Here is a 25,483-nt window from a genome sequence, read left to right on the forward strand (position 1 = left end):
GTTATGTTGTGCAATGTAAGTATTGCAAGCGTTAAACTACAAATTTAAAATGGGCAAACTAAAGTGTGCCTCTGGGCTGGAAACCAGCGTTCTGATGCTGAAAAAAAGCAACAATGCTAAAGTGAACTAAATTGTAGTCAAAAGGATGTAAATTATTATCATTGTGTCTCTAACATGGAGTTGCTCCATTCAGTGTGCTAGAATTGGTGTGTAAACAAAATTAGCCCAAATTATAAGGTTAGCATAATGCTGTCAATAACATGTCAGCAGCAGGTTGATTCAGGGTATTCCAAATTCTCCACATCTGGCCTGTTCTGACTATCAGTGCTCCCTCGTCAGATTTTCCTACTGTAGCACGGATAGATTGTCAGTGCTACGCATCCAAAACTGCTTCCATCATGTTTACAAACAAAAGCTATAGCAGGTTGTTAAAGTTAAATATATTGGATAAGATTATTTGAGTGATGGGACCGAAGTGGAAGCTTAGGAGTTGTGGTTAGCTTATCATTGGAATAATTTATATCCATGACAAAACCAGAAGAAGATCACTTCCTTCATCTGAATATCCTACACTTTTAAAATGAAAAGCTGTAGATATATGCACTAATCCTTTAACTAAAATATCTACCTGTTAAAAAATATTTTAAATACAGAGCTATTTGTAAGAATAAATCGGTATCAGACAAGGGAAACACATTTTTATTGGAATTAAATTAAAGACAAATACAGATCACCGCATCTCTTTTTTGTGCATTAATCCATTGTATGACAGACTTTTCTGGGTGTCTTCTTTGCCTGTTTATGTTAGAAGTAAAAAAAAATGTTAGAACTATCATAAACTCATTTGATGCTGGCATTAACTATAATGTGTGGTTTAAGTGTGGATGTTCCAGTGAACTGCCAGGTAAACACTTCCCTCTGCCACTCGTCCATCCATCCATTTTCTGTACACTCTTGTACCTAGTAGGGTCACCAGGGGTGCTTTCAGCATCTATGCACCAAAAATTTGGAACAAACTTCCAGAAAACTGTAAAACAGCTGAAACACTGACTTCCTTTAAATCTCAACTAAAAACCAGCTGTTTAGAATTTTATTTGAACCGTAATCAATTGAAAATGTAATGATGGAATTTGACTGTGTTTATGAGAACTTTGCTGCTGAAATGTTCTATACCAATAAATTTTGATTGATTGATTGATTGATTGATTCAGAGCTGACATAAGGCATAAATGAACAAAGCAGCTGCTTAAAACCCCCAGAGTCATGTTTAGAGTTTGTCGGTGAACCAAAATGCAGCAGGTGGAGGCGCCAAGTAGATTTTGTGAGGTTTTCAATGAAAAAATGAACAAAATCTTACAATAACAGCCATGGAGAACACAGGGAACCAGAACAGAGCAAATCACAGAAATCTAAAAATGACATTAGGGAATAGATAAGGAGATAACGAGAGGAGGCAAGGAGTGAGAAGGTGTTAAAACACATGCTCATGGAACAATAAAACAATAGGTACACTTAATAGGATATGTGAAAAATATTTCACATGTTCTATAAAGGTGAGTGAATGCTAGAAAAAACAAACTTTTTTTATTTGCATGTCAGAAGGCCTGTTTATGTCCCTCAGCAATAATATTTAGCTACATTTAATAATTTTGCTAAAATAAATCAGTTTGGCTGCCCTCAGTCTAATGACTCTCAGTTTCTCTGCCTTGCAATAGCGGAAAACCCTCCCCACCTTGCCTCTAAATACAGAAATGCTTAGGCTGCAGAGAAACTTCAGATTTTAACGTAATCAGGCTGATAAAAGCACGGAACTCCCCAAATGGTTTTCAGTCGGCCATAATGGAAGTACTGGGGGACGTGGGAGCAACTGTGCACATCGATGATGTTTTTATCGTAGACGACATGGAAGAGGAACATCTAAAAAGGCTGTAAAAAGTGGTTGAAAGTCCAACCAAAGCAAAGCAGGTCTGAAATTGAACCTCACAAAATGTCAATTTGGACAGTTTCAAGTGAATAATCTGGGGTTACAGGTCACATCTGACTTGGGTCTTTCGGATGGATACAGAGAAAAGCTGATGAACATTCAACCACCACAATGATTTACAGAAAATCCTTATGCTACTGTGTCAGAGACCATGTTCCCAACTATGAAAAATATGCAAGACCATTGTACTCCTGCCTGAAAAAGACTGAAGAAGATGAGCAAGGAACCCAAAGACCTTGGACTTGGACAGCAACAAATCAACGACACCTGGAAGAGCTGAGGACAGCAATCCAAGCACAGAGAGATCTGGTATTTAAAAGAACTACTTTAAGTGACTTGGAGGGTTTTAACTGTAAAGGTTAAAGATTTTCAGTCTGAGGTTCCTTTAGGCAGGGAATCAGTCTGAGATTCGAATTAGGACCGCTGTATTTCATATTTCTGTTTTTTTGTCAATTTTCTTGTAGTGATCCGGACAGGTAATGTCCTGTTCTGCAGAACCCGGGGCCAGACACATTCTGGATGGAGACAGGTGTAAAGATAATATTTGGTCCCTGGCCTCAGACCTCAGAAACGCAAAGTGATGGATCCTCTGGGAAGTCAGGAGCAGGTGGCTTAAATGTAGTGAGGTCTGCTACGTGAGTGCTAAGGAGAGACGTGCCGAGGCGAACCTGTTGATTCATCCCATCTGTAAATTTAAGAAACTCTGGTCTGGAAGACGTTTCTTCATTGGTATCTATTGAATCCTGTGAATGATTGGAGGAGCAGAGAGGGAGGGGGGAAGCAGTCGCTCCGTCTCCAGTCGATTTATCAGCTTGTTTTGGAATATTATCCTCCTGATATGCAGCGGGCTCCATCCTAGTCAGACATCCTTGAGCCTGTTCTTCTGAAGCGGTGATCCTGTTGCTGTCCTTGTTGATAAAATAAAAAAGGTTTGCAGCGAGTAGCTTTATCCCATATTTTAAGATTGCGTCCTCCTCTTCCAAAAAGGTGAAAGCGCTGCCAATACATCCAGAGGTTATCAATGAAGGTCACTGAGCTGGTAGAGCAGCTTTTAATCAGCCATTTGTTGATCGTGAGCAGACTGGAGTGTTTTTCGTCTCCCCATTTAGGTGATGGAATGGACCACTGAGAAATAACTTCATTTTTATATTTTCCATAGTGTTCAGAAGAATATTAAAGTCCTTTTTCAGAATCTCAGACTTTTGCTTTGCCAGATCTTTGGCTCCAACATGCACAACTAAAGTCTTAATATCTGGCTGATCAGTGGTTAGAGAAAGCAGTTGTTGGTTAAATCAGATACAGTGTCACCAGGAAAATACATCACTCTTGTTTTCCTGGGATTGCAAACATCACTGATTCCCTTTACTGCCTCATCTCCAACAATAAGCACTTTTGGGTTACCTTTAGTTTTCCTGGTGGTCCATTTGTCCTTTGGAGCTTTGGGGGATGGATGTGTTGGTCTTGCCTCACTGTTGATGTTTGAAGGCAAAGTTTCACTCAGACTCAGGCTAGAGTGCAGAAAATCTGTTTTTCAGTGGGATTCCCACAGAGTCAGAATGTTTTGAGGCTCTTGCTGGTTGCTTTGTCCCTGGGAGCGGGGTTGATGGAGGCGTTTTGGTTGCAGCTGCTTGTTTGTCTTTCTTTGGCGGAGCAGGTGTTGAAGTTGAAGGTGGGTTTCGGCTCAGAGCCGGCCACCCTGATTCGTCCAGGTGCGGGGTTCTACCTGATAGTCGTCTCATCGGATCCGCAGTGCGAGATTCCCGTTTCGGCTTGGCACCCAGAGCGTTCCAGGGTGAGCTGCTCGGTGCAGGGCGCACGACCTCTCCGCTGATTTGAGGAAGAGTTGTTTCATTTCTATAGGCAGCGTTGATCTCAAAGTTCACCTCCAGCAGTTTGATCTTCATTTCTATAGACTGAAGTCGTTGTACAATACTGCTCATGTCCTTGGGGTCAGCCGGAGGCATTTTGCCCTGGTTTAACTTGGAGGTAAAGAAAAGTAAAGTAAAAATAAAAGTAAGAAAATCCCCCAGTCCTTAGGTTTGGAGTAATCCAGTTAAGATGTCAATAATGTAAATATGACTATCAAAACTGTCGCCTTAAAATTAAAAATAATTCACAGGCAGAGTTATCAGTAAGGACGAGAGAGAGCAAGATAAGCTGTTCCTCCTTCGGCAGTCCTGTGACAAGCATTGTTTTTTATGTCTACTGGCTTATTACTTAATTGACATGATACCATCTTTTAATCTTTCTATGGCTGGGGTCTTAAACTGCAGTCCTCGAGGCACGGTGTCCTGCAACTTTTAGATGTGCCTCTGCTGTACCACACCTGAATAGAATAATTAGGTCATTAAGGCTCTGGAGAACTTATCTACAGAAGGAGGAGGTAATTAAGCTATTTCATTCCTGTGTTTTGTATCTGTGGCACATTGAAAAACTGCAGGACAGTGGCCCTCGAGGACTGGAGTTTGACACCCCTGGTCAGAGGGTTTATCAGCAAGTGACCAATTGGTAGTTGCAATTTTCCCTGAAGTATATGCTTCTTATCTTGAGGAACTGAACCTCTGACAACGTTGCTGGGCTTCATCTTGCTAACGAATTGCAGTCAAAGAAATTTAGAGGAAAATAATAGGAAATTCTGGTCAAACGTTGTGAGTAGGAACATGCAATCCCGACAGCTGTTATCCAGCAGTTAGAACATGGAATCCAATTTATTACATTTGCAAAAGGAATCTGGCAAAATGTAAGAGGTGGATTAAGGCTAGCAGCTGACCTCATGTGCAGTTGAATGAAACTATGATCACCAAATACTACATGTTCTTCTGTATAAAGGTAACTGGTTGTAAATGCAACTGGGGTCTGTATTGATATTGGTGTAATTAAATGAAATGTGTTTCTTTCATGCATTTGTCTGTTCCTGTGTTACCCTGTGACAATCATTGGGGGTTTGTTCCTCATGGTCACCTCACTTTTTTCTTTTGTCCAGGCTCCTCCGAGACTGTTCTAATCCTTCCTTTTGTTATTTATTTCACTGTGAAGAGGCAGGTTTTATGATCCAGCACATAAAGTTTTTTCACTTTAGGATGTAATAATGCCTAACAGATAAGATAAGGTCATTTTATTAGTCCCCCATAGGAGAAATGCATCTTGGAAGCAAGAGCAAAACTGCAATACAACGATACAAAGCCCATCCAAAACGACAGTAACCATGACTAAATACATAAAAACAGAAAAAAAAAATCCATCAAAGCAAAGTATCAGATCAGCATTACGTCCCCATTATCATTTCCATTCACATACAATACATCCTCTACATCCTACTCTTGGTCATCGTCTGGACCTGCTGTTACTCTGTCCAGGCCCCGCTAGTCTGCCATTCATCAGCTTGATGGAGAGTGAAGGTTTCAGACGGTTATATTTGCACAGGGGAACTCTCAACCTTCTCCCAGAGTTCATAAGAACGTGTTCTGATGCCAGCACGTTATTAGACAAGATGCAGTTCTAATTGCAACTTTCTACAGTTTAATCACAACTAATAAATACTAAGTGCAAAAATAGTTGCACTTAATAACTTCTGATAATTCTGAAAAAGAATGCTTTGAGTTAAATAATTGTTAACAAACTAAAATACAGATTATTAGTCTTGCTTTAAATATGGCCAAGTATTCATTTCATTTACTTTGCATATTTATTTTTCACAAAGGAAGAATGCCAGTGTTTTACGTAGAAATGTATTAAATAGACGTCCCTACTGCTGCACAGCGGGGCGTCCTGCTCCTCAAACATCACCTGCTGTCACCCAGACATTTCTTCACACGCCACCCAGAGGAAACTGTGATGGATTCAGACCTGCCGATAAGAACAGACACGACATTTGATCGCAGCCAAAAGGCCGGGAATCAACTAACCTGACTGCGTAAGTCATACCGGATTTTCAGAATAATGTCGAAATGAACTGCAGTGAATCAGAAATGCAGCCCTTATAGGACTGCGGTCCGCAGCTCTTATTTTTCTGTGAAAGAAAGAATGACCCTGGTTTGTGCTACAGACAATTCTATATCGTTTTTACAGAAATGTGAAACGAACCTGCAAGGACGATGATCCTGGTCGAGGCTCGCAGAGCTCGGTCGCAACATAAGCTGCACAAATCCTGCAGTCCGAGTCGGAGTCCTGCCTGCTTATGGGACACCGCATCATTTGGTTCAGCTCAACTTAAGCATTGCTCTAGTACAACGTATGCTTTCAACATGTTTGGTAGGTGCTTCATTCCGCAAGCAAGTGGTTCAGTGGGTGGAGAAGAGGAGGAGAAGACGAGGAGACGAAAAGAGGACAGGAGAAGGAGAGGAGGAGAGGAGGAGAGGAGAGGTTTTTCATCATAGTCACCCAGAACCGCTTCATGGAGCAGGTAGGTAACTGCAATGACTGGAGCATTTTTTGGCACTATAGAGTGAAACTGGGGAAATGATAGCGTTTCCGGTGTCATGCAGAGACTTGCATGCCCTGGTGCGGGAACGTGCATCGCTCTAAACTCTAAAAACTGAAAGAAATATGACCGAAGAGAAGAGACATGCGTTTCTCGGCGGAACAGCAGCGCACCCTGCGATTTGATGCATCATCCGCCCACTGACTGAAATGTTACATTGATAAAACAGAGAAACTTAACTGGATATTTACTACTTTCTGATTTGCATACTGAAGTTAACATTTCTACCGAGGTAGCTGCTTCCTTGTTCCCTCCGCATTTACAGTGGTATGTTGCTTTTTATTTTATTTTTAGTATTTTTTATTAGGTCTTTTATTTATTTTATTAAGCTGCAGTTGTTTTCACAGGATTACAAACTTCAACCTGAAGAAGCACTTTATGCATTACTGGACCAACATGCCTCCCAGCTCCAGAGCTCATTTAGGAAGAAAGCTGCTTACACCGGAAAAGTGAATGATGTTCTGTCTCAGCTCTTCAGAACACATGATGTCCAGGTTAGTGTTTTTTATTATTTTATTATTCGCTTTTATTAAGTTTGACCTGTTTTTTATTTTACAAAATAAACCAATAAATGGAAGAAAATGTTCTTATTATTCAGGAATGCTGATATTCACGAATGACTTGCTGTTCTTCACACCATTTCTCCCTATTTGCACAAAGACTCCTCCACCTTCATCAAAACGTGGGATGTAAGTTTTCAGCAAATTTACCAATATCCTTTATTAACCTTGTTCATATTTCCCAAAACATAACACTTTGAAAGTGTGAGAGAAAGTATCTCCATCCCTTGGGTCTGTCTACAACATTGTCCAAGTAATGTCATCAAAAACAACTATTTATGCTAGTCCTTAAGATTATCATAAATAATGTTAGTAATTTAAGACTGTCAATGCCAACTGTCATTTATTGTCATATGTTATTATTATTTTTACTTTATTATTTGAATTTTTATTGTATATTATGTTGGGACAAACAAAATGTTCCCCCATAGGGGATCTTTATCTTATCTTGTCTTGTAATTTTCTAACCCAACCAAAGATCACTGTACAGTTTACACTGCTTAAAATTGGATTTCCAATGTGACTGTTCCAATGTCACAGGACAATGTGACTTTTCTGAAAATTTGTTGTATTTTGGCTTGTTGTAGTTGAAACAATTCATTTCTGAGCTAGATGTAATCCAGAAATGTAATTTGTATTGATGAGACTAAGAGGAACAGGAATGGTCTAACAAGGAGAATTGACACAGTCCAATTAACCAAACTGTGGGAGGAAGCCAGAGTACCCGGAGAGAACCCACCATGCACAGGGAGAACATGCAAACTCCATGCAGAAAGACCCCGGGGTGCGAATTGAACCCAGAACCTTCTTGCTGCAAGGCAACAGTGCTTCCAACTTTGCCACTGTGCTGTCCACCTTGCTTCTGAATCACCAAAATGTTTGTCCTGCACATTCAGCTTTATTCAGAAAGTCTTGATGAGGTGGAGGATGGAAAGTTGAAGCCCAGAGTTTGAAGTCTTAAGAATGACTTGTTAGCAGCAGAATAATGTCCAGCCTTGAAGTGTTTGTTAAATCAAGTTTTTCAGGATATCAATTTTCAGTCTGGAGAAATTTGAAAAAATTAGAATAGAGAAAATGTTATTTGAAGAATTTACTTTGTATTCATCACTGAACTGACCATATTCTCCCACTAGCTCAGGTTATAACAGGAAATAATATTAGCTACCATAACTATGCAGATGACACACAGCTCTACATTATGATGTCACCAGGTGACCTTTGACCCCATCCAATCACTGAATAAATGTTTAGAACAGATAAATGTGTGGATGTGCCAAAACTTTCTCCAGCTGAACAGAAACAAAACTGAAGTCATTATTTTTGGACCTAAAGAGGAACGATCTAGAGCTATAGATCTAGAGCTATAGATCTAGAGCTATAGATCTAGAGCTATAAATCTAGAGCTATAGAACTAGAGCTATAAATCTAGAGCTATAGATCTAGAGCTATAGATCTAGAGCTATAAATCTAGAGCTATAGAACTAGAGCTATAAATCTAGAGCTATAGATCTAGAGCTATAGAACTAGAGCTATAGATCTAGAGCTATAGATCTAGAGCTATAGAACTAGAGCTATAGATCTAGAGCTATAGATCTAGAGCTATAGAACTAGAGCTATAGATCTAGAGCTATAGAACTAGAGCTATAGATCTAGAGCTATAGATCTAGAGCTATAAATCCCGAGGCATTCCCAAGCCAGCCGAGAGACGTAGTCCCTCCAGCGTGTCCTAGATCTATAGATCTAGAGCTATAAATCTAGAGCTATAAATCTAGAGCTATAGATCTAGAGCTATAGATATAGAGTCAATGCACAGCTTCAGTTATTACAACTAAAAACTAGCGATCAGGCCCGACATCTGGGAGTAGTGATGGACTCAGACTTGAACCTTGCGAGCCACATAAAGACAGTAACAAAGTCGGCCTTCTATCACCTGAAGAACATCTCCAGGATTAGAGGACTAATGTCTCAGCCAGATCTAGAGAAACTCATCCACGAGTTTATCTTTAGTCGCATTGATTATTGTAACAGCGTCTTCACAGGCCTGTCCAACAAATCAATCCTCCAGCTGCAGCTGATCCAGAAGCTGCTGCTCCTGTTCTCACTAAAACCAGGAAGATAGAGACATAACAGCAGTTTTAAAGTCCCTCCACTGGCTCCCTGTAGCTCAAAGAATAGATTTTAAATACTGTTGTTAGTTTATAAATCACTGAACGGTTTAGCACCATAATACATCAAAGATCTGCTGTTGTATCAAACTTCCAGACTCTCAGGTTCTGGTTCTGGTTCTGCTTTTTATCCCCAGAACCAGAACCAAGAGAGGAGAAGCAGCTTTCAGCATCTATGCACCAAAAATTTGGAACAAACTTCCAAATTTTTATTATCCAAATTTTATTTTATCATGTAAGACAGCGGAAACACTGACTTCCTTTAAATCTCGACTAAAACCACACCTGTTTAGAATTTTATTTGAACCGTAATCAATTGAAAATTTAATGATGGTGCTTGACTTAATGTATTGTTTATTCTATGTTGCATGACTTTGTGATTATGATGTAAAGCACTTTGAAATGCCTTGCTGCTGAAATGTGCTATAGAAATAAAATTTTATTTGATTTGCACTTGCATATTGTATGTATTACATACTTTAATATTATTGTTTATATTTGCAATGCTTTGCCAGCTCCATCCATCCATCCATCCATCCATCTTCTGCTGCTTATCCGGGATCGGGTCGCGGGGGTAGCAGCTTAAGAAGGGCGGCTTGGGAATGCCCGAGGCATTTCCAAGCCAGCCGAGAGACGTGGTCCCTCCAGCGTGTCCTGGGTCCTGGTGGGACGTGCCCATCCTAACCAGATGCCCGAGCCACCTCAACTGGCTCCTCTCGATGTGGAGGAGCAGCGGCTCTACTCTGAGCCCCTCCCGGATGACCGAGCTTCTCACCCTGTCTCTAACGGAGAGCCCAGCCACCCTATGGAGGGAACCCATTTCGGCCGCTTGTGTCCGCGATCTCGTTCTTTCGGTCATTACCCACAGATTAGGGTGGGAACGTAGATCAACCGGTAAATCGAGAGCTTCGCTTTTTGACTCAGCTCTCTCTTCACCATGACGGACCGGTACAGCGCCCGCTTCACGACGGACGCTGCACCAATCCGCCTGTCGATCTCCCGCTCCCTTCTTCCCTCATTCGTGAACAAGATCCGAGACACTTAAACTCCTCCACTTGGGCAGGACATCTCCCTCAACCCGGAGAAGGCACTTTACCCTTTTCCGACTCAAGACCATGGTCTCGGACTTGGAGGCACTGATCCTCATCACGGCCGCTTCACACTCGGCTGCGAACCGCTCCAGCGAGAGCTGCAGATCACGTCCCGATGAAGCCAATAGGACCACATCATCCGCAAAAAGCAGAGATGCAATCCTAAGGCCACCAAAACGGATCCCCTCAACACCCTGGCTGCGCCTAGAAATTCTGTCCATAAAAGTAATGAACAGAATCGGTGACAAAGGGCAGCCCCGGCAGAGTCCAACCCTCACCGGGAACGATCCCGACTTATTGTCGGCAATGCAGACCAGACTCTGACACCGGTCATACAGGGACCTGACAGCCCGTATCAAAGGGCCCGGTACCCCATACTGCCAGAGAACCCCCCACAGGACTTCTCGAGGGACACGGTCAAAAGCCTTCTCCAAGTCCACAAAACACATGTAGACTGGTTGGGCGAACTCCCGTGCACCTCCAGGACCCTGCTGAGGGTGTAGAGCTGGTGCAGTGTTCCATGACCAGGACAAAAACCACACTGCTCTTCCAAAAGCTTTGCCAGCTGTTTGGGCTAAATATATGTTAAGTGCTTGCTGAGCTGTAAACGCCATTAATGTACGGCAAGGAGAAGCCGTCCATTAAAGTTGATCAAAACAATGCTTAATCAGACGAGCAGAAGGTGGAGTGTTGGAAAGAGACGTACATAATCACTTTCATGATGTACAAAAGTATTTGAAATTTAGTGCCTATCTCCAGCTAACATTCCGGGCAAGAGGCGGGGTCACCCTGGACAGATTGGCAGTCTGTCGCCGGGCAACACAGACACAGACAGGACAAACAACCATCCACACATGCACACACTCATGTGTGCATCAGTCTGATTTATGGTTTTATATTGTACATGTAAATATCAGCAAAATATATTATTTTTGGCTAATTGATAACGTTAATGTTAGGGTAATTAAGTGCTCGCAATGTTACGAGATCTGTCTATGAATTGTACAATTTCTAAGATTTTCACAATAAATTTATGTGTTTTATTCATTTTATAACTGTAAAAATGACATTAAATTAGTTTTTTGAGTTATGGTTATTAAGTTTACTTTCTAGGACAAAATAATGCTTTGGATATTACGGTCTGCAATAGTTGGTATTTCACATTTTTTTAACCATGAATTTTATGCATTTTTTACAGTGTAAGGCCACCAAAAAGGATCTCCTAGGGATCTATCCAGGGGAACTGAATAGGGATGGTGGTTAGGCTTCGGGTACTGACCCTAACCCTACCTATTGAAAAAAAGGGTCTCTGCAAACTGTGTTCCAACTACAGAGAGATCACACTCTTAAGTCTCCCAATAAATATCTGTTCAGAGCTTCTGAAGAGGAGTGTCCATTGGACAGTCAAACCTCGGATTCAGGAAGAGTAGTGTAGTTTTTGACCTTGTGGAACACTGGATCAGCTATACACCCTCAACAGGTTTCTGGGGGATGCAGACGTATTGGTGTGGCATCTTCAGCGAAGTGACCACTGTACCTGTCTGTAGTGGTGAAGAGAGAGACTTGGTCAAAAGGCAAATCTCTAGATTTACTGGTCAATCTACTTCCCTACCCTCATCCATAGTCATAAACTTTGGGACCTGACCGAAAGATTACAGATGAAATTAGCTGAAATGAGTTTTCTCCTCTGGGTTATCAAGCATCTCTAGAACTCATTACCTTTCCATCTCGGAAAAATCGATTCACTCTCCTGTGACAAATTACAACTCAAAACATATTTGTTCAAAATAATTTTTCTACTTTCTGCTTTCTGCTCTTTCTATCTTGGTAATTTTATTATTGCGTTGTTCATCTGTTCATCCATCCATCCATTTTCTTCTGCTTATCCGGGGTCGAATTGCGGGGGTAGCAGCTTAAGAAGGGAAGCCCAGAGACTTCCCTCTCCCCAGCCACTTCTTCCAGCTCCTCCAGGGGGAACCCAAGGCGTTCCCAGGCCAGCTGGGAGACAGCCTGAGTTCTTCTTGGGGCCTCCTCTCGGTGGGACGTGCCCAGAACACCTCATCTGGGAGGTGTTCTGGTGACCTGGACCTTTTATTGTCCAGGTCACCTGAACGCCTCCCATAACGCACCGTCACGCCATGGTGACAGTTTTAACATTTTCATAATTTACATACAGAACCTAAAAGAAATTGGGTTTGTAAGGTGCTTATAAAAAAATTACTTTTTTATTATTAAAATAGTATGATTTAAGATAGAGCTACGAGGCATTTTAAGATTATTTTTATTAAAAAGTAGTTATTTTGGACCAGCTATTTTGAAATAGCTGTCTAAACAGCTATTAATTATTTTGAAACATGAAGCATGGTTTCCTAAACATTCTTAAGCTATTGTCTGCTGCTGGATTTCTAACTGTTTACTAGGTATAGTTACCTAGGTATATAAAGTTAAATCTCTTCCTATGCAACAAAACTGAGGGAGAGTGTTAGTGGTAGAGACAGCCATATTTTTGAAGGTTTTATTGGCATTAGTGACCTTTATTTCATAGTGAATAGACAGGAAAAGAGGTAATGTCAGGACAGACATACGGCAAAGGTCGCCAGGCCGGGAACCGAAACTGCGACAAACTAAAGCCTCCATGTGTGGGTTATGCTTAAGCCCTGCTCCACCACAGCACCTCGACAACCCTGTGAAATGGAATTCACCACTGATTTAAGAGTGAACACAACTGATCAGGTCCTGGAGGTGTGACGTCATTGCGTGGGGTTTCCTTCGTGTGTAGTGAACGTTACGTAGTCATGACTGAGGCCGGTTGTTTTAGGAAGTCCATGGGCCGCTAAACCTGGCTTTGCTCCCTGTAATGCGGTTTAGTGGATGTCTTTGGTATCAAGCGGGCAGTGATAGCGGCCCTCCAACAGCCCCGCCGTCTTCAGTCACCCAGAGCTTCTCTGACTGTGCGACCTACCGGGAACTGCAGCTAGCTTGAAGCAGCGTTAGCTCATGCTGCTGTCTTCACAGCAGATTTCTTGAGGACCAAAGGAGCTCTAAAACTCTGAAAATCGCATTTTGACAACTTTTTGGAGAGGGTTGTATGTAACACGAAATAAGGTACGCTAATCGATTTGGTTTTTCTAGGCATAAATGAATGAAAAAGTCAGCTAATGTTCCATACCAATGCGGCAAAAACCGCGAGAAGTGAAGAGCAAATGAAAACAAGATGGGAGAAGGTGAAGTTATGTTAGCTGCTTTTGGTTAAATAATCAAAGCGGTCTATACGCAATAGTCTGGTTTACTGTTCCGGTAGATGTTTTCTTGACTATTCACAATGGTTGGTAAAATGTGATGTGTAGTTGCTTTGGGGAAATTGATATTTTTATTGTGCCAGTATTAACATTGTATTATTATGTTAGCTTCCATGCTAGCCTCGTGCTTTGTAGCCTTAGCTGACACTTGTACACGGATCCCCAACAGTAACAGTTGCTATTTCTTTATCCAAGATGAACTAGAGTAAAACGAGACAGGTATTATATTACGTGGTATTGGATTACACTGTATTTGACGTTAAGACAAACCAAACCTTTTATTGTTTAAATTAATCAATTCCAAAGCGCAGATCTAGTAGTTCATATAGTTTAGCAAGAGCATAATTCTTTAACAGCTAACACACTTTAATGACTCAATTCGTCCCGTATAGAGAAGAAAACGAGCGTTGTCCTTCAATGAAGTCGGATTTTGAACTAGTCGCTGGCGCGGAGCGGACATCTCGCCCCGCCAATAGCCGAGTTCACTTGCGTCAGTAGTCAGATATAGCTTGTTGGCTAATGCTACAAGGTTAATTGCAGCCGTGCGTTATAATGTCTTAGATAGATAAACAGTCACTTATTAGGTGATTGACATTAGGCACTTGAGTTATTTCGTATAGAGAAGGCATATTTTTTGATGTTTTATGACCGTGGAACACGGGTGCTTTATAGGCCTCTCAGGCCTCAGAGTGCGGTGGTTTCGGTCGACCGTGCTCTCATTTTAACATCACAAGCTAAACAGGAAGCGTCGCTGGTTGCCGCTAGCTACGGTTGGGCTTAAGCGCTATAGTTAAGGAGGACGAACATTCAAAAAAGGTGAAAAATAAGAAAGATTCCCAGAATGATCTATTAGTAGAAGTAAGTGAAAAGATTGCAGTTAAATTCATTTTATTCATATAGCACTGATTGTCAAGTATTATCACTGATTGAAAACACTTCACAAAAACAGATCCAATTGATAAACACAATTGTTTCAAATTAAATTTGAACTGAAATGAGATTATTCTTCCAAATGGTAAAATTCAAGTAAACTCAACATTCTGAATCATGTCATGCTTGCAGCAATCAGTCCTATGTAAAGGCAATTTATGAATCAACTTTGCACTCATCCCTTATATTGAGTGTGCATTGAAATAAAGGTAGAATGAAAAATGTTCTTTTAATAGGAAGAATCCTTGAACTGAACTGGTCTCAGTGTGATCGACCTTTGGAGAGATTAATTTTATGATTTCCAAAGTAGAATGAAGTTTTCAATTTGTTTTAACAAATCACTGTTTATTGCAGAGAACCAGCATAATTATTCTAGACATAAAACTAAAGGTGTACAGTTAGACCTTCAAAGCATTGAAATATTCCTTTCTGGACATTTCGAATCAGCTGTTGAATCAGATGTTGACAAACAGAATTGTGTTAAAATCAGTCACTCATATTTCCTCTTGTTAGGCCTGTCACGATTTTACTGGGCGATTAATTGTCTCAAAGAATTATTGCGATAAACGATAATATTGTTTGAAAACCTTTATACACTGATTTAATGGAAATTATATAATAATACATGCGGTTTCCTGCCAAAGATAGATACATTTTATTTTCAAAAGAACACTTAACACTGGGACTGACACACAAAAAATATAAGACAACCAAAAATAAAAATAAAATAGATTCTTAGTCTCCATTAACAATAAATGTACTTGAATAAAAACTAAACAACATGAAGCCAAAGTGGAAATAAATACTGCATTCAACCAAAAGACTGCAGATTATGAAGTCTGTATTGTATATTGCCCTTCAGTAATAATTAGATTTAAATAGAGAAGAATCCGACTGCCTGGTGCAAAAGTTCAAACTACAGGATTTTTACCCAGAACGACAATCTGAGAACGTTCTTCGTTCTGAGATTGTCCTTGTGTGTTACGGTAGATCGTTGTGGCCGCTCCGATCTAAATCAAGAATTTATTCAGATTGGGAGCTGAACGCAGCCTGTCGAATGTGACCGGTAGCCAATCAGAAAGCGCGGATTCCCTCCTGCTTTCTGAGGGGAAACACGGAGGGAATCCCAAACAGCTGACACGGTGCAACCCGAAGTCCAGCAGACATCGGAGATGATATGTGGAAACATGAAAGTTTATTCAACATTTCTTGCAAAGAAAATATAAATAACTGGGGGAGGAGTTGAAGCGAAATTACTACCAGAAAACCCGGTAACTTTTCAGCTGTTCTTTGTTAAAGTGACATAAATAGGTTATAATGATTTTCATTCAGTCAGGACTGACACTAGCTGCATGCATTGCAGGTAGATTGTAGTAAAGCATTGATTGATGCCTGGTTTTAAAATTAGTGAACTGGACTTAATATTTTGTGTCCATTGTTGGACACAACATGGTTCGATCGAACCGTTATAGCGAGGCTTTCTGTCGGCTGATGTGTCTCTCAGGTTTTGATAAAGGGCCGACAATCGGCCACAAGATGGTGCAGCGCTTGCTGGGCCTTACACTAAGAAAATAAGGAAGGGAGGGTCAGTGGAGAGCACCGGAGTTTAGTGTCATCAACAGTAAGAGAAAAGGGCAGGAAGAAACGATATAGCCGATAATTGAAACGAGGTCGATAGTTTTAATTTATCGTGCGATTAATTGATTTATTGTTCATCGCGACAGGCCTAGCACTTGTTCCATGAACGTTAATGTACCAACAATAAGATTTAAAACATGAAAAAGACTCACTGAATTTTGCATGTGATATGTTTAGAAATACCTGTAGGGAATAAATGCTCTGCTGTGGACAGGCTGCATTCAACGTGCTGGAAGAAAGAAAAGGCAATTTTCACAATTTCCACTGCAGTTATTCCAAGTGGAAATGTCATTCTTTTAAATTCTTCCTTTTCTCATGTAAATCATTCATTTATGGTATTTAAAGTAGAACTATAATGCTTCGTTATAGAATTCAGACCCCTTGTTTTGTTGTGATCTTTTTAAATGTGAAAGAGACACTTCAAGCCCCGCCCCCTGTAGGTCCACTTCACTCCATTTGGCCATATTTGTAGTCTGATAGCAGCGATGTCCATAATTATATACTGGCAGAGAAACCTTTTATTCCAAAGTTTATTAAAGATGTCAACAATAGAAGACTTGTCCATCCAGTCTCAGAGTCTGACCCAGAGCAGGAGAATGAAGATGACCAACCTGCAGAACCACATATCCAAATAAATGCATCACAGTGGTGTGATTGGTGTATTTTACAGTCTTTCTATCCACGCTAATTACATACACTATGGAGTTTCCATGGACGTCAGAAATCTATTGAAATATTAATGGTGCCATAATGTGAATGCAGTAGGAATGCAGGATACGGTTTAGGACAGCAATTCTGTTGAAGCCAGGAAATGGCTGCAGCTGAACTCTCCTAAACCATAAAACTATAAGGAAGGGAAATTTTTGTTAAAAACTTTGAAAAATAGAAAAAAAAGGACATAAATTTAATAAATGATATTCCAGTGTGTGCTGAAAATATTGGTTTTAACTATATGCTGACTAGTCAAGACAGCTGGGCTCCTGCATGTGGAGGGAGCACATGCAGAATTTTCTTTCCAACAGATTTCATGATTTAAAGAAATGTGGTCTTCTATGATTCATCACTCAACATAACTAGCAAAACTCCAGTATTAGTTCTGACTGTTTAAAAAAAATTAAAAAATAACCAACATTCTCTCTTTCAGGTTTATTTCTGGGAACTTTTTTTTTACCAGTGGTTTGCACATCCCTGTTGTGGAGTTCAAGATGGCGGGACGCAGTGAAGATGAAAGTGTGAGCAATAGCAATGGAGAATCAAGGTAAAGTAACTCCTTACAGGACAACTGCACACTGAACCTGATGGCCACATGTGAACATTCTGTTTGTGTTTTGCACATTTAAAGCAAATAATACCATATAAGGTATTTTTGAAAACTTTGTCTTGGCTGTATTGCAATTATTTTTAATTGACTGCACATTTATGTTGTTTTTCATCATTGTTCTGATCATTTTTCTGACTATTGAAAAAATTGACATTAGTATCCTAAATTTAATTAATTTAGTTTTTGCTTATGTCTTGTTTTATTTGAGTTAATTTAATGTAAATTCAGAGGATTGAAATACTGGCTATAAAAGGAGATTTTTTAAGGCTTCCTGCATGTTTATGGAAAATCCTGCTGTACAAAAACATTACACTAGGACAGTGGTTCTTAACCGGGGTTCGATGGAACCCCAGGGGTTCGATGAGTCGGTCTCAGGGGTTTGGCTTCAGAGGATCACATGACATTGCTTGGCCAATCTGTGCTGTGGGGAATTTAGTACGTGCAGTATTCAATGGCTGTAGTAGTTGTATGTCGTGTGGTTTCTTTCTCACTATTTTAATCCATATTAAACGTGTCGAGCTAAAAAAGAAAATGGTCGGACAAATATGTACAACTGGGGTGCTCAATACATCAGTCGAAGGTTTTAAGTCGATTGATGTCGATTGATCTCGGCAGCAGGTGACAAACTGAGTGCCAGGACGCTGAGACCTCTTGACAGGCTTATCAAAAATATTCACTAAGATCCAAAAAGTTTGTAGCTTCATTAAGGAATACCAATTAAAAAAAATCAACAAAAAGTGTTAAAATTAATAATCAGTAATTATTGTTTCAACAAGGTGTTGCGCAGTTCAGTGCATGTTGGTGCTATTAACAAAAAAAAGAAAAAAAAGGTGACTCAAAGACAGACTGAGGAGCAGAGCAGGAGTTTAAATGAGCTGATCAACCACCGCTGTGTTCATGAGAGGCTTATTAATAATCGAGAAATAAATATCAAACCTGGAAACCTCATATCATAACGGACTGAATGTTATGTTTTTAACGTAATCTCTGCTGGGCTTGTAGGGCGCAGGCGGTTGCTACGGCAACAGTATGTTTAAAACAATAAACAGACGGAGAGTAAAAATGTGCGAGTGGTTTTGAGCTGATCACCTGTTTGTGTTGTTTCACCTCTATTTACCTTTGCTGTCGTCAATAAACAACAAATTTGGACCAATGACCTCGTTCATTTGCAGTAAACGTCATAACAAACATCAAATAGGACAAATATATTTAAGTTTTGACAAACAAATGTCTTCTACCACAATAATTCTGTGAAATTAAATGAATTATATCCCAAGTTCAGAAGATGTGCCTTTACTTTAACAGAGCTCTTTGGTTCCTCTCATCAGGCTGAAGTTTATCATATTCAAACCAAATTTCATAACTGACTGACACCTGCTGGCCTCAGGTTTGCAACCAGCTTCTGACTGAGAAACCAGTAACTTTAGAATCTCACTGAGGAAGAAAAAGCATTAGGTCTTCTGTCACTTTATCATTTCTGATATAACTGAAATGATAGTGACATAAATGTATATTCGTATAGAAAATGAGTCAATAGGGTTTAATTTACAACTTTTATGTCTTCGTTTCATGAGGTAGATCTCAGCCGGCTGGTAAGAGAAAAAGTAATGAAAAAAAATATTTTTGGGGGCTGAAATTCTTTTATGGAACCAAAATATTTTTGGGGACCAGAATAAAGTAATAGCGTAATTTGTTGTGAGTTCATGCACTGTGTTAGTTTTGTTCTTTGAGCAAGGTGATGTTCATGCATGACTCATTTTGTGCACCAGTAAAAAAAGCATATGCCTATGTCTTGAATTTGGAAATAAAGTCCTATTTTATTGATCACTAAAGAAGGGTTCAGTGAATGCGCATATGGAACTGGTGGGTTCAGAACCTCAGAAAAGGTTGAGAACCGCTGCACTCGGATTACATGGATGTAGTTATATTTTTGTAACATGCCGATGCAAACATTAACAAATAGGTTTTAAGCCAGCTTTATTTCTATAATCTTTTTCAATAAATCCCACAAACCATAAAACGATCTGGAATAAAACCAATTCAAAAATAAAAATAATCAGATTATTTTATGCATGTACATTATTGCTAGCAGACCTGTTCTACCAGAACCACAAATATGTACTGGAAATACTAATGTTTTTCCCACATATATACTGCTACTGTGAAATACCCTGAAAGTTTCAGATAGGTTTTATGAGAAATATCTTTAATATTATCAGGGGTTTAAACTGAATAAATAAATTGAAAAATTCTGAAAATAGTATTAGAAAAGTAAAAAACTGGCAAAGAAGTGTCCACATTCCAGTGCAAAAATGTCTAAACTTCATTATTAAAAATCAAGAATGAAGCAGAATGAACATTTCAAAGATTCATCTTTCAAACGTTCAACAATGTCAGTTAGTAAGACTGTCTGTTTTAGTTTTATGGTGATACTTTGCTTATCTTCCATCTGCATCATAACAACAAAATCAATTGCTTCTCTTAATTGATAAGCCATCCTTTGCCATTAGTCTGTTTTGCAGAGGACTACTCTTTTTTTTTTTTTTAAGCAACACTGATTGACAAGCATTAGGATTAGTTAGTTTCATATGTAAGATATAATCTTTTATTTTAATCATAAGTTTGTATTTACTGGGATGCTAACAAACACTTGTTTGTTGAATTTCGATTTAAAAGTTATAAAGTTATGATTTATTTATTAAACAACTACTAATATGTTTCTATCTTCTCACATTCAAGTAATTCTGATGATGAGTCTGGATCAGGCTCTGCCTCTGCTTCGGGTTCCGGCTCCAGTTCCAGCTCTTCCAGCAGTAGCAGCCAGTCGGGGAGCAGTGACTCAGGAAGTGCCTCAGACTCTGGCAGTCAGTCTGAGTCTGACACTGAGAAATCCAATGAGAAAAAAGAATCACCAAATAAGCCAAACATTGATGGAGCTGAGGTAAACAAATTCAAGATGTCAGCAAAACTTTGCCACTAATTTGTGGCCTGCATATAAATGTATTTATGACTAATTGAAATTATTCTGGGAAATGGTTCTTTCGTTTGTATTATGGCTTTTTTAGACAATTATTTTAGTAATCGAATATTCTATCGATTATTCTGACAATTAGTCAAGTAATTAAATAAAAATGTTAAAAAATAATATGCTACCATAACAGAAGTATTACTATTGGATATCAACATTGGCTCAAATTTTCATGTTTAGCATCCCTACAGTAACTTTTCTATAGGTTAGAAAACTAGCCATTAACAATAATAGCTCACTTTTTAAGTTAGCCAGGACAAAAATTATACAAAAATCTGAAATTATACAAAATTTAATCATTATTTAATAAAAGGACTTCTAAAAAATGTCTATACTCTAGTTTTTAGTTTATGTATTCATCTTCAGTTCATTTAATAGGTGAACTCTCCCTTTGCACAGCCATTTATAGCTTTTGTGTCCATGTTAGTGACTGGATTTGGGTCCTCCATCACACACAGAAAGGCATCTGTCAGCTTGTACTGCCGTGATTTCAGCCATTTCTCATATTTTTCGATAAATGCTGAGATGAACAGTTGCTGTTTCTGGACAATTATGTATTCATATATTTGTTCATAAACCTCCTATTATATGCCACCCTGCTTAATTTGTGTGTGTTTCTCTAAATATGGCAGATTTTATTTATAAGTATTATCTTTTCCTGCTTTATGAAATATACTGTTTATACAATAACATAATTATGCCACTAGGTAGACCATAGGTACATATAAAATAAAGAAATCCTTTAAAATCCTGAATCTGCTCCAGTGGTCAAGTTTTGTGTGGTAAACATAGTGGTTAGTTTGACACATTTTTCTCCTTGCACTTAGGTGCTTTTTGACTTTTGTTCCTGCATTTTTTCTGACCTGCCCCACCACCTATTTGCTCACTTCTCTCCAACTCTGGTTAGCTGACAGCAAAGGTCAACGGGCTGGGACTCGATGCCATGATTCAGCTACACCCATAACATTATTTTTGTAATTTCATAAGGCTGGTTTCAATAGGCAACCAGCCTGTTGAAATGTTTTTATTTGTTTGGCTGTAAAACACAGTTTTGACTTGTTTTTGCATCCAAATTAATTTTAATGATCTGATTTCTAAAAGTTGACTCCTGCTTCTGTTATGCAGTTTTTATTTTTAGGCAGATTGCTTTCAGTTTTTTTATTATTTGTGTTTCTGTTTTTGAGTAGACTTGAAAATGCTTGATCCAGCTGACTGGTAAGAAGGGAATATTTTTTGCATAACTGAAAAAGGTCCTGCTATTTTTATCCTATAGCTCTGTTGGATTGATGTTTCCAGTTAGTCAGGCAGCTGCTTTGACCATTTAACATTTGTAGACTTTTCTTTTAACTGTACACATATTTAGTGTTGTACAGATATTTATTTTGGAGCAAATGTCAATTTTTTTTTCTTTAAAATAAATTACACAAATTTGACTTGTATTGCTTCATATATTTTATTAAATAAAGTCTAAACGTTAAGCTCACAGAAGATTATTTTCTGTCAAATGTATTTATTGGATGCTGCAGGAATTGCATTCTTTTTTTCTGTTGCTAATGACTTAGTTGTTTCCTAAACTTGGGTTTAGATTACTAATTTGTTTTGCCTTAAATCACAGTTCTGGAAGTCCAACCCCAGCATTCTGGCAGTTCAAAGATCGGCTATGCTCAGGAAACAGCAGCAACAACAGAGACAAGCCTCTTCTAACAGTGGGTCAGATGAGGTCTGTATTCAGCTGCTTCTTGGTGTGTTTTTGATGTTCAATTGGGGAGTATTACACATAATATCTTTTTTAAAGTTTTCCATAATGTTATTATGTTATTCCCATATGCTTGTTTGAGAAATACTTGAATCTCCAATGGCACCTAAACTCATGCTCTGATAGGATGCTCCTTTTACCATCTTTGGAGCTTATTATATGAAGTGCTTGTCATTGTAACACTCTTAAAAAATGCTGAATGGTAAATGGACTGAAATTGTGTAACATTTTTCCAGTCATTTTGATTACCGTGTTTTCCGCACTATAAGACGCACCTTAAATGAATGGCTTATTTTGAAACTTTTTTCATATAAAAACTTTATAAGGCGCATGGAATCGACGCTACAGTAGAGGTTGGGGTTAAGATATGCATTCATTAGACAGACCTGCGCTAAACGGAATGTCAACAAAACAGTCAGATAGGTCAGTCAAACTTTAATAGATTACAAACCAGCGTTCTGACAACTCTATTCACTCCCAAAATGAATAAACAGCTGTTTTATTATTTTTCCCAAGGAAAAATATTATATATTAAATATTATTATTATTATTATTTTCGTGACAGTTTATCTTTTTAACAGCAAGGTATAACATGTAGTGCAACATTTATCTCACATAGTGGAGGGGAACTTTTTCTCAATTCAATAAACACTTAAAAAACAGTCTGATACTATTGCGGTAAATCAAACGATAGTGTAATCACATTATTGTAACACTCAAAATAGTGCAAAGCAATAGCAATAAATCTATAACTCAATGTTGTTCAAACGTTATGCCAATATTCACAATATGTCAAACCCTGTTCAGATGTAAACACACAAAATAAACATGTATATTAATTAATTTATTCCTCATCCACTAATCTCTCGAATTCTTCTTCTTCGGTGTCCGAATTAAACAGTCGGGCAAATACGACATCCAACATGCTTGGCTCCGTCTCGTCAAAGTTGTCATTAGTCGAGTCAGTGTCGCTGCTTTTGTCTGGCAGTTAAGTGACAATTCCTGCCTTCCTGAAAGCTCGGACCACAGTTGAGAATGATATATCAGCCCAGGCATTTACATTCCACCGGCAGATGGTGGCGTATGTCGTCCAGCGCCGTCTCTCCGCCTTAGTGAACGTGTGTTCGCCTTCTGTCATCCACTGCTCCCACGCAGTTCTCAGTCTAACTTTGAAAGCTCTGTTGACACCAATATCTCGCGACTGGAGTTCTTTTGTCAATCCACATGGAATGATGGTGAGTATTGAATTAGTGCGCTTCACTTGTTTTTTGACACCATTGGTGATATGGGAGCGCATGGAGTCTTAGATCAATAGGGACGGAGCTACGTGAAAAAAAACACCCAGTCTCTTCACAAAAAATTCTCTCAACCATTCACTCATCTTTTCTTCATCCATCCATCCATCCCTTCGAGTTAGCTTTGATGATTACGCTGGTTGGAAAGTTTTCTTTTGGCAAAGTCTTCTTCTTGAAAATAACCATGGGTGGAAGTTTCTGGCCATTAGCTGGACAAGCAAGAACTACAGTGAAGGATGACTTCTCATTCCCTATGGTGCAAACATTTACTGTATGTGCTCCCGTTTTATCCACAGGCGGTTCACAGGAATATCGAAGATGAGTGGAATCTTGTCCATGTTGATAATGTGCTCTGGCTGGATCTTTTTTCAGTAATCTTGTTTTTGAAATATGCGCGTCTGGCAGTTGTGAAATGGATCACACAGGACTCAGGATCTGTGTCAGTTTATTCCTATAACACAACGTGGGACACACTCAACCATCAGTGTGGCACACACAACCAGTCAGATCCCAGCACCTCAGCAGCTGTGTAGGCAGCTTCTGCCCTTTTCACATTAACCACAAATGGAATGAAGAAAAATAAAATTGTGTGTAAATCAGCATCAAAGAAATATGTTAATGCATAATGCAAAATAATATAATTAAAAATCAAAATTATAATACAAAACAAAATTTTTTTACTTTACGTAAAATAATACATATAAAGTAATTAAATTTAAAGCTATAAAACTATAACAGAAATCTGTGCATTTATTACATACCTATAACACAACGTGGGACCCACTCAACTATCAGTGTGGCACACACAGTCAGCTCCCAGCAGCTCTACAAACATTTTGGAGGGAAAATTTCAAACAACTTTAAAGGGCAACAGTTTAATTCTAATCGAACCTGAAGTTTTTTTTAAGACACATAAAGACAATTAACATAATTTATGCAGCACAAAAGTGTGAGAACAATTATGAACATCATAAACATCACTAGGGTGGGGGTAGCATTAGCACATCTTACCAGCAGCTGTGTGGGCAGCTTCTGCCTGGCTGCTGCAGCTGCCTCACAGAACCTCACTCTGTGCGACATCAATAACCGTCCTCCCAGAACAACAGGCATGTCAACTCAACAAAAAGTGTTTTGAGAAGGTTCATAATAATTATAAAAAAATAAATAAATAAAATCAACTCAGCTACACGCGGAAAGTGGCCAGCTTTTTTTTGGTAGTCTTTTGGCAGTTGTTGTGAAACAGTAGTTCGTGTACAGATTGAGAGATTACTTCTTTTCATAAGCCAAAAGCACCAAGAAGGGCTGCCTCTCAATTTATTGATGTTCAGTTCGCGCTGTTGCTTTCATTCGAATAGTGATTGTACTGACACTTCTACTTGCTGCTCTCTGTTTAACAATCCACTTTTCGAGTTTATCCTCCAACTGTAGCCATCTCTCTTTGCTCCCTCTGAACTCTGTTTAGTCTTCTTTACTTGACGCAGGTCATCTTGTTCCCTGGCTCCACTTCTGCAACATTGATTCGTTAAAATTAAATTCTCTCGCTTCTGCTCTATTCCCTTGTTCTATTGTGTGACTGATCGCCTTGAGTTTAAACACTGCGTCATAAGCGTGTCTCTTAATAGGAGCCATTTTGGGGTCTTTACACAAACACAAATGGAAATGAAACGGCACGCTTCGCGCAGTCATATATCCCATTATGCACTGCGTGCTTCTTCTACGGGGGAAAATGAAGTCAGCTGCTGCTTACCGTAGTTCTGGGCTCAATATTATTCCAATATCATAAGGCGCACTGTCGGCTTTGAGAAAATTGAAGGTGTTTGGTGCGTAAAATACGATACTCATAGTGCTGTCCACAAGAGCCACGTTCACCCATTTGCACTCAGACACTCACACATTTATAAACTAATGTGCACATCGGTAGGGGCACATTGACATG

General features: G+C 39.2%; 2 protein-coding genes and 1 long non-coding RNA gene across 5 annotated transcripts in view; 2 read left to right on the forward strand and 1 right to left on the reverse strand.

Annotated features, from left to right (window-relative positions):
* The window catches only part of syk (spleen tyrosine kinase), a 41,377-nt gene extending 35,203 nt beyond the window's left edge, over window positions 1–6,174 (reverse strand). Inside the window, exons 1-3 of one of the 2 annotated variants that reach the window (XM_055024867.1) lie at window positions 6,068–6,174; window positions 5,909–5,993; window positions 5,771–5,830 (exon numbers count right to left, since the gene is read on the reverse strand). The gene's annotated coding sequence lies outside the window, so the exon portion shown is untranslated. The other variant, XM_055024868.1, reaches the window with a different exon arrangement.
* Window positions 5,759–8,371, forward strand: LOC129355347 (uncharacterized). Of its 2 annotated transcripts, XR_008605257.1 has the most exons (4): window positions 5,759–5,897; window positions 6,053–6,386; window positions 6,812–6,958; window positions 7,063–8,371. It is a non-coding gene; the product is annotated as an uncharacterized LOC129355347 (long non-coding RNA). The 2 variants fall into 2 exon arrangements; XR_008605256.1 differs by having other exon boundaries at window positions 6,053–6,958.
* An 8,926-nt stretch (window positions 8,372–17,297) lies between these two features.
* The window catches only part of chd1 (chromodomain helicase DNA binding protein 1), a 63,012-nt gene continuing 54,826 nt past the window's right edge, over window positions 17,298–25,483 (forward strand). Inside the window, exons 1-3 of the mRNA XM_055024851.1 lie at window positions 17,298–17,405; window positions 20,208–20,409; window positions 22,112–22,216. Coding sequence (XP_054880826.1) covers window positions 17,353–17,405; window positions 20,208–20,409; window positions 22,112–22,216 — 360 coding nt within the window. The 5' untranslated portion in view covers window positions 17,298–17,352. The remainder of the gene's footprint in view (window positions 17,406–20,207; window positions 20,410–22,111; window positions 22,217–25,483) is intronic.

Source organism: Poeciliopsis prolifica, unplaced genomic scaffold, assembly GCF_027474105.1.
Source record: "Poeciliopsis prolifica strain line A6 unplaced genomic scaffold, Auburn_PproV2 SCAFFOLD131, whole genome shotgun sequence".
Classification (NCBI taxonomy): Eukaryota; Metazoa; Chordata; class Actinopteri; order Cyprinodontiformes; family Poeciliidae; genus Poeciliopsis; species Poeciliopsis prolifica.